Source organism: Eurosta solidaginis, chromosome 1, assembly GCF_040869045.1.
Source record: "Eurosta solidaginis isolate ZX-2024a chromosome 1, ASM4086904v1, whole genome shotgun sequence".
NCBI lineage: Eukaryota > Metazoa > Arthropoda > Insecta > Diptera > Tephritidae > Eurosta > Eurosta solidaginis.
The window spans coordinates 179,537,347-179,547,324 of record NC_090319.1 but is presented as its reverse complement, the minus strand read 5'-3'; the positions used below and the strand labels follow the sequence as shown (position 1 = coordinate 179,547,324).

At 40.3% G+C, this 9,978-nt stretch overlaps 1 protein-coding gene across 3 annotated transcripts in view; it reads right to left on the bottom strand.

Annotated features, from left to right (window-relative positions):
• Positions 1–547: 547 nt before the first annotated feature.
• dan (protein distal antenna) overlaps positions 548–9,978 on the bottom strand; it is a 418,576-nt gene continuing 409,145 nt past the window's right edge. For all 3 annotated transcript variants that reach the window (XM_067765907.1, XM_067765913.1, XM_067765924.1), the window contains one exon: positions 548–3,442. In XM_067765907.1, coding sequence (XP_067622008.1) covers positions 1,281–3,442 — 2,162 coding nt within the window. In that variant the 3' untranslated portion in view covers positions 548–1,280. The remainder of the gene's footprint in view (positions 3,443–9,978) is intronic.

Here is a 9,978-nt window from a genome sequence, read left to right as displayed (position 1 = left end):
CCATCCAGTAGGTGCATTCATTCTCAAATTGTCATCAATATCCCCTAACGGGAACCCAAGGAAATTTGTGGTTGTTTAACCCCACAACCGTTTATTGGTGAGCGTATGTGGCTAATGACTAGGCCACTCCGACATAATCGGTTCCATTGATAACGTTTGGTCACCATAAGTTGGGGCTGTAAGCGGCAGTTTGTCTTGGGCCAAGCGGCTTGCTATACATACATTTATAGTAATTCTCTCATCCCCGCAGAGCGAGTTGTGTGCTGAGCTTTGCACCCGCCAAGTAAAACCTCACTCCAATGAAAACAAAATGTTTTAAACGGCTAAGTGCCAATTAAGTAGGTAAAAACGCCCGTAAGCACTTTTTATATTCAAAGCATACTGCACCGAAATGCAGAAAAGGACAAAGATTAAAAAAACAAGCTTAGCATATAATTGCTTCAATTGGCCATCTTAATTTAACTCTTTATTATAAGATAATTATTTTTTCATTTGTCATATTTACACAATTTATTTGCAAGTACATACATACAAAGTAAGAGTAATTTTAAAATTGACGTACAAATTATTTATTCTAAGTAGCTGCTAAGAAATCGGCTTTTGTGCTCGGCTTTCGGATTCACTTCGTAATTATGTGGTTATAGTTTTTACAATGTTTACAAAAACCAAATACATTGAAGATTAATATATTGTATGCTGTAAGTTGATAATGAGGTGTCATGAATGCCCCAAATGATTTTCCGAAATTTTAAACGAAATTTCACTATAGTTTCTACTATCTCGAATTATTTAAGTCCATATCGGCCTATTCTAATACAAAGTACGTAACTTAGAAGCTGTGTTTACAAGGAGCGATTTCAGATCTTCTATTAAAAAAGCAGTATCTCAGCGGAATCGGTTCAAACGGTTGCAACTCGAAAAACAATGTTTTTTTTCAGGAAATATATTAGCTTAACTCATTTCCTTTTCACAATTCGCAAAGGATTTATATGTCCGCTATAGTATAGTTAAGCGCTTTACGAATTGTTAAAGGGAATGAAATTAAATTTATAACTCTTCTATCAAAAAAAAATGTTTCAGGTACAACCCTTTTAACCGGTCTTCGGAAATATTTATGTACGAATTTATGACCTCAGATGCGACTTTATAAACATCATGTCTGAGACATGTCTTCGTTGCCAAAACTTTTTTAATTTACGAGTTTTAGATTACGATAGGTCTATACGGTTCTTTTGTGGAATGATGTTTTAAGACTACTCTGCTGCCAATTTGGGTTGCTCCTATTTCCGGCGACGAGCTTTATTTGAATGATTGTTGTCTTCTAAATCTAAGAGATGTTCCGTACAGCCTTCGGCACTTCCATTTTCAGTACAGCATTTATCTTTAGAACTAGTATTAGGTCTTAAAGAAGATAAAAGGAATCTCAGCTGCATTAGGTGTGTTGCAGTAATACGCGGGTTGCGACAGTTCTCCAACCATTTAAGAAACTTCTCACCACATTTTATAGCTTGAGAGTCTCTTTCATCTGTATTTTGTTCTGCTAATTTAAAATTTTCTTCACTCATTTTGTTACCTCGTTTGTCCCTTTCACTTTCATTGCAGCTCTTATGATGACTGTCGCTGGTGTAACTGGCATTAGACTCGCCGGAAAATTCATGTTCGTCTGTGCCTTCAAAATTTATCGAACTAGCCGTCTGGTTAAGTGGACCAGCAGAAGGGCTGCTAATTATTTTGTATAGTAAGTTATCCAGCACGTTTTTGCAACCCACCATACTGTTTACGGTGCTAGCCATCGCCTCTCCATGTGTAGGTGAGTTGGAGGTGCTTGTCATAAAAAGTTCCCTCGGACTGTGTGAAGACATCGGTACAAACTTTATATCTGTATCTGGACTAGGTGGCATACTCCGATTTGGTGGTGGGGAAGCAGCCGATGGTAGTTCTGAAACAGATTTCAACTTTTTGGCGGAAAGATCTTCTGGTCTGTTCAAAGAATGCACACCATCCGATGCTTTGCAATGATTATTGCTAGTAACGAATGAATTGTCTGTCGACGAGCATTCAATATTTTTTGTAAGCTGAGTGAACAATATGTTTTCCATGTGTGATTTTTGGGCAGATATATCCGACGTAGATATAGAAGCTTCGATATTGACCGTGGTGGCTCCGTTAGGGGTCGATGGTTGCTGTACCTGCATTGGCGAACTTTGCAGCACAGCTGCTGCTGCTGGTACAAGCGAGTTCAGGCTAACACCGAGTGCCTTGCACCAATATAACCATGCAGTGTTCTTATCGTCGAATCCAAAAGTGGGTGTAGACGAAGTCCGTGGGGTACAAACATTCAAAGTCGAATTTATACGAAGTGTGTCCATACGTTTTGGAGTTGAAGGCATCAGAGGGCTAGATGGCCTTATTGATGTAGCTGGCGGATAGACATTGCTCAGACCCAATATTGTTTGTTGAGATTTCAACCAATATAATAAAGAATCGTCAGGTGGTATTTGTAAAGGCGATGTGCTTTTTCCAAGTGATGGACTTGGACATTTAATTTTATTTTTACTGTTATCTTCGGTTTGGCAAAGGTTCAGCCCAGGTAACGCCAGTGAGGCGGGTTTTTGTTTCGCCCAATTTTTAACAGATAACCCATGCTGTCCATCACCACCATCAATGCGTGGACTATTTGAAAGTGGTTGACTTTTTGTTTTTACACTGCGTAAAGTACTCACTGTTGCTCCCAATCCATTCAGCCCAGACATTGCTGCTAGTCCAGGATTAATTTGTGCCAGTAAATTTAAGTTTGAAGATAGTTCATTAAAACTAATTCCTAGAGGAGATTGGGTCAGGCCAGATAATCCAGTTAGGTGCGTTAAGTTTGTGAGTGGGCTTATAGTGACACCTGTTTGATCGGCTTCGTACGATATATTTCCAGCAAATATCTCGTTTTTCACAGGTCCGCCATAAGGTACGTAATCCGATGACAACCCATTAAAACCAAGTTCAGGTATACCTTTGTTTGAATTATAGGCGAGATTATCTCTTTGACATTGTTTGTATACCATTTCTTCATATTTACTTTTATTAGAATAATTGAATGGAATAGAAACGTTATCGACCTTTTGACGCTTTTCGGGAGGACCTCCCATCATGATGGTTGATGATCCTAGCTTATCTCCTAATGAATCGCCTGCCATTTTCTCAGTTTGACGTGACATAAAGCGTAACTTATCCTCATTTTTGCACCAACCACGCAAAGTGGATTCTGGAACTCCAATATCCCTTGCTACAGAAGCTTTTGATTCTCCGTCATGTATTCGCTGAATAGCATGGATTTTATCACCCGGGGTCAAGCTCCGTAACGGACGCTTCCCCTTCGTGCTCATACGAATATTCATTTGGGAAAAGCTGGATATATCCAACTTGAAACCTTTGTCGAACAGCTTGATTCCTGAAATGAAAAAAAAAAAGAATATAGTTAGCCGAAAATATAGCAATATTTTCCTGGTATTTTGTAAATCAAAATAAAATAGAAAACAATGGTCTTTATAATTTTCTTGAGCTTGAGACCAGTTAACAAATGTTGTTCAATTAGCAGTTGGGTGCAAAGGGGCTCTGCTCTGAAAATTGAATTCATTAATAGTGGTAATGGTTACCCTATTAATTGATTATTTTCTTCGAAAGCCATTTAATAATTACTTGCCATTATTATTTTTTAATTGATTACTTTCCAATCGACTAAAAAATAATCAAAAATAAATCATGATTTTTACGATTATTGAAAACAATCAAAAATAATAAACAAAAAAGGCTTTTTTGATTACTTTCGATTATTTTTTATTTTCATTTTTATTTTTTTCTGATTATGTTATATTATTTTTCAGCTTTGTTTAAAGAAACACTATCGTTTGTTGTATGCACGGGATAATTTCCACATACATGAAAATTTGAGGATGCAATAGAAAATCGTATACGCTTATCTAGGCACCAACTGTTTTCCTGAATGCACAGTTTGGCCGAATTGGATAAAAAAATTAACCCATTTTTAGTAAATATAGTTCTTCAGTGCAAAACTTTTCGCATAATATATATCGCAATAAAGGAAATGATACATTTTGTTTGTCGCAAATCATTTCGCGCTCAACAAAAAAAAACCTAAAATAATCAAAAAAAAAAAAGCCATTAAAAAAGGCTTTTTAATAAAAAGATATGTATGTGACAGATTTCAAAAATTTAAGCCGGTAACATATTTTCGGAAGAAGAATACACTAGGTCTTGAGTGCCACAGGGAGCTGTGGTAGATTCTCTTCTCTTCAGTATTAAATGAAATATTCACCACTTCCTCTCACGTTCGATTGAACCCTACGCAGATGGCGTACAACTGAGATATCCAATCCTATTGGCATAGTACAAGATGTTGCTCTTGGGCTCAACGAAAACATACGCTAATTTTTTTCAGTGACCAACAGCAAACTTGCTGCATATAAACCATGAAAACCCTATGTTTCTCCAATTAGTTAGGATAAGATCAAGCTTTTCGATATCCCACACATTTATATTGATTCTTCAAAGCTCCAGTTAGTTGATAGAAAAAGAAATTTGGGTCTCGTCATCAACTCTAGGTTATCCTATATCAATGAAATTGTAGAAAAAATCTTCTACACTCTACGATGTCTTATAGGGTCTTCGTTTTGTGTACCTACTGAGACAAAGAAGAGTCTTGTGGTGAGTGCAATTGTTCCTCATATTACTTTCCTGAGTATGATCATCCCGTTTGGCAGTTTTTAGGGAAATGTGAGTGTTTCTATATAAATCGTGTTATAAGATAAAATTATTCAAGGCGTTTTTGCCTCTTGTTTTGTGATATTTGTTTTTATGTAATACTGTGATCTAAATGTTATGCACTTATGCTTTTCTGTTTTTTATATTTATGTATTGTTTTTATATTAATGTTATTGCTTTTGTTATTAAAATGCACAGATCACCGTTGAAAAAGCTAGGGAGACGAGCGAAACGTCGGGTTGGAATGGTGAAATAAGTTATTGCAACTTCTTAACTATAGGCTGAGAACACTCACAAACATCAGAGTGCCGATATAATTCTGTTTAAATGTTTTGGATTTGCAACAATCGAATGTACCTAAGTTTTAATTTTTTTTGTCACGTTTATGCTGCTACAATCAAAGAGTTTTTATTTGTTAAGAGCCGTCACTCGATACTCCGGCAAATAAATCGATGTTTTCACCATGTAGTCGCCGTTTTTTTGTCAGATACATTTATAAATACTCCTTCTGTACATTTTCGTAGCGTATTTGTGTTGATTTTAATGATTGCATTAAATTAAAAAATTATTTCCCTTTCTAAAAATCGCAATTACGCTAAGTGATTACAACGGGTAAATATACAGGACGCAGTTAACCAAAACTCCCTTGAGAAAACATTTGGCAAAAGTACTGAAAATTCTCTAGCCTGATATTTTTTGATTTTGAATTCGAAAATTTTTGCGAGCATCGCTTTCCAATGCAGCCGGTTCCATGTACCGGAGCGACTCGGGAATTTTCACGACCAAGGGCTGTCGGAAATTTACGGAAAAATATCTGATTTTCTTGGTAGCCACTATCGAATTTATCGGTGGTAGTGACTAGCGATTTTTTTTGATATCCAACTTATGTAAGTCAACCGGTTCCTAGGTTGGCCAGTTCCGCCAGTGGCATTTGATCTTTCCATTCCTGACCCACTCTTTGTTTGTGCATACAAAATTTGTACCATTATCGCTGTGGAGCCTAGTACAGTGACCACGTCGGCTGACAAATCTAGGAAACACCTCGAGAAATGCCTCAACGGAGAGGCCATACGTAAGATCCAAATGTACGGTCCGTGTGGTCATTGGGTTGTGGAAATTTGTATGGACGAAAGTTAACCGATATCGCGCCATCGATTTTTCAATAGGATTTGGGCTCAGGAAAAAAAAGTTGCACTACGCATACCCAAAAAAAATGTTTTCGACCCTGCGAAGAAAAGTCGATTTTTCGACCAAAATTCTTCTAATTTCCATAAAAGAAATTTTTTTCGAAAACCTACATTTACCAATTTTGTATTTGCCAATTGACACGAAAAGATACATAAAAAATGATTTGGAGCCTTGAAAATGAAAAAAAATTCATAAAAAATTAAAAATACCGATGAAATTTCGCAAGCTCGAAAATTATTTCTTTGGGTATGCGTAGTAGAACTTTTTTTCCTGAGCCCAAATCCTATCGAAAAATCGATTGCGCGATATCGGTTATTAAAACGACCCAGTCTGGTGGTCATACAGACGAAGACTACTACCCAACATTTGATAGTCGCCGGATGCTTGTTTGGCCATGTGGCGGCCTGTCGTAGGAAATGTTAGCTCAGCCCCGGCGATTGGTAATGGACCCATCAATTTTTGTGCCATATCCTTCCTTTATCCTTCCTTCTGATTAGCTCTTTCACAGACATTTGGAATCCAAAACTTCCACAATACATAGCATGATTATGAGCATCGGCCATGATGAGTTTGGCGAGAGGTGATGCTGCGTGAATGAGATTTAATTTATCCACTCGTCCTCCCACTCGTATTACGCCTGCTTGATCCAGAAATGGACAGAACTGCAGCATTTTTAAGCTCGCAGGAATTGCTCTTTCTCCTTGCAGGGCCTTCCACTCCGCCGAAAAGAACTTAATCTGTGACTGCCATGGCCAGTGCTTTATAGCCAGATCACGCTCCGAGGAACAGACAGGAGCTACTTCCTTGAAGTCTGCTGGATGATTGGAAGTTTTGCTGTTCTTGTTTCCGGCAGCTTTGATGAAACGAGTTACAAAAGCTGTTGCATGGAGAAGTTTATTCAATGTGGAGCATTATTGGACCAGGGGTTGGTCGTTTCAGAGTCTTTCTGCTGAGATATAGAATTTGCGTTGGTAAGGGCACTGCGAGGATTTACCTTGTACTCAGCCTCGTCCGCTTTGGAGTCGTGTGTGTAGAGACGGCTATTGGTATGGATTGGCCATATATCCGGCTCCCCTTGGAGCCACCATTATGTCGAATCTTTCAGTTGGGAGGCAGCACAACCTCTCGATAGGAGGTCAGCAGAATTTTGACCCCCAGGCACGTGCCGCCACGGAGACCATCCGATGTGCTACAAATGGTTTGATCGTCTGACGTGATCAGATGCACCATTACCTTTCCATCTATATGTATTGAGCGGATGTAAACACAAGCTCCATATGCTAGCTAGGTCGCGTCCGAAAATATGTGGAGCTGCACCGTTACTGTCTTAGAGAATGCTGTCCATCTAGGAACTGGGATGTCAGCTAACCCGATAACGCTCTTTTGAAAGCTTTACCACAACTCCAAGATAGTGTCTGGCACCTCGTCGTCCCAACCCAAAAGCAACTTCCAAATTTCCTGTATGATAATTTTGCCAGTCACGATAACAAGTGCATACAGTGTGGTGGAGTCATATATCTGAGCGACATTGCTAATAATTTGACGCCTGGTGAGTAATTTGGCGCTATCAGCAAGATATTCGTGCACCCTTATATATAGATAGTCCGTCATGCCCAACACTCCTGAGTTGACCTGAAGTTCGATTACGCGTTTCCTTTTTCCAGCAAAAGTTTCAGCAAACTCGACGTTGTGCGTTGCCCATTTGGCAAGCTGAAATCCACCTTCTTTTAGCATACCTGTAATCTGTTCATGCAGGGTTCGCAGCCCTTCGATAGACTCTGCACCTCCGAGGAAATCGTGTAAATAGAAGTTTCGTAATGTGGTTGCTGAAGCTATGGGAAATTTTTCAGCTTCGTCGATGGTGCATTATTGTAGTCCTCTGATGGCATTAAATCCCGATGATTTCAAACCCCAGATTTCCCGAGTGATGAAGTATTTGCCAATTGGCTTGTCCATGTCGGGGCGGAGGAAGATCCACTGGAAGATCCAATGCTCCCTGTGATTTTTTACCTGTCGGAACATCTTGATGATATCAGCCGTTAATGCAAAACGGCACGTCCGAAACAACAATAGGGATTCGTACAAATCTGCCTGAAGCTTACCGCCCGGCAACTGCTGGTCGTTGAAGGATACTCCTGATGACGTTCTGCAAGAAGCATCAAAGACGATTCGAAATTTCTTTTTAGATATTATGTGGTACGGTATATAATATGACTGGTTTGGATCTCCCGGACCGGGTGGGGCTGGCACCATGTGTCCCTCATTAATATAGTCCAGCATAAATTCCTTGTATGCGGCTGCCATGCTATGACCCTTTTTGAATCTATTCTCCAAACCAACAAATCTATTGAAGGCTGCTTGCCTAGAATATTCTAACTTCCTTGCATCTTGCTTTAATGGTATCATTAGGATGTAACGTCCCTATTCATCCCTTGAGTGGTTGACGTAAAAATATCTTTTGCGCGTTGTTCCTCCAACGACGGTGGCGCGCAACCATGATTATCATCGACTGACCAAAATTGTTCCATCTGCTTATCTAACACATTTTCGGAGTCAGTCACATGGAGTCTTGCGCTATGAAATGATCATCGCGTGACCCCGAGCGTACTGTTTCGTCACGTAGCAGTGAAGCCCAGGTTGAGACACGGATGAAGCCTTCAATATGACCGGGCTCATTGAAGGTAGGACCCGCTAGCTCTGCCTGATTTAATTGATTATTGAGGTGGCACCTGAACGCTGTTTGTGGGTTTCTAACGGATATTCTTTTGACAATTATAAATCGTACCATCTCAGCGGCTTCTAAATTGACCCTAGGGCACAGAAGACAGCCGATAAACCCGTATGATCGTATCGGCGTTGTATCTCCTATTTCCCCCACCGAAATCTTGCATGGCTTCCGATTAAGATTCCACCTCTGTACAATGATATTCACTTGTCCTGCATAATGAGATTCACTTGTGATCCACTATCACACAAGATGCGAATGTTCCGTTGTCCTGTCGTAGGCGGCATAAGGCCATTCCAATGACCGGCAATCCTTCTCCGGATGGGCCTGTCTCAATATCAGTTGGCTGCTCAATTCCCGATATCGCAGTGTGACAGCATGGAGAACCGCGTGTTCGTTGATGTATACGCCTCTTGCTGGAATTATGACCCGAGGTTCGATTTCTATAATTGACCTGCATCACCGGACTTGGGCAGTTCATGCTTGCATAATCACAGGCCTTGCAACCCTTCTACGTGCCGCTCTGCGTTGAATGTTGAGCCGACAGACAGGATTTACAAATGCTGAGCTCCTCTACCCTTTTCAGGCGGTCATTATACTCCATACTACCAAATTTTTCGCAGTTCCAAGCGCGATGGCTAGCCTTGCAGTTCGAACAGAGATCCCCACCCTTGCTTTCTGACAACGGGTTTGCTTCTTGACGTCTACCTATCGACTCGTTGGTAAGCTTGGATCGCTTGGCAGTTTGCTCATCTATATCAATCATTTGTCTTTTACCTCTGCAGTCATTCGACCTTCGATTTTCCGAATCCCCTGGTATTGGGAGTATTCGCTTTTAAGTTGCGCATAGCAAAAATGCCCCTTTCTAAAAATGTCAGTAACTCTGTTAGCGCCGGGGGTCGTTGGTTTCCTGTCCATTTCCCAGGCAGCCCCTGTCGATTTATGGAGCTTACGTAGTATATATACGGCGAGAAATGGCCCGCAAGAGTCCGTGTTGCAATTAAATCGGTTTAGAGATGTTAATGCTTTGCTCCACCGTATCGATAATTGAGCGTAACTTATCCACTTGCCCAAACCCCATAGTAGGCATGTCGATGATCTGGTTTACGTGTGCAGTCACGTTTGATATGGATTCTCATATGTTTCCCCCAACTTTATCCATATTCTCTCCAAGTTGTGCATATCACGGTGCTCGGCCTCACCCGCACATTTGCGAGCCTCGCATTCTAGAGCAGATTGTAGCAGATCGATTTTTGTCCCTGGAGGCAGTTCAGTTTCCAAAATCTTGCTCG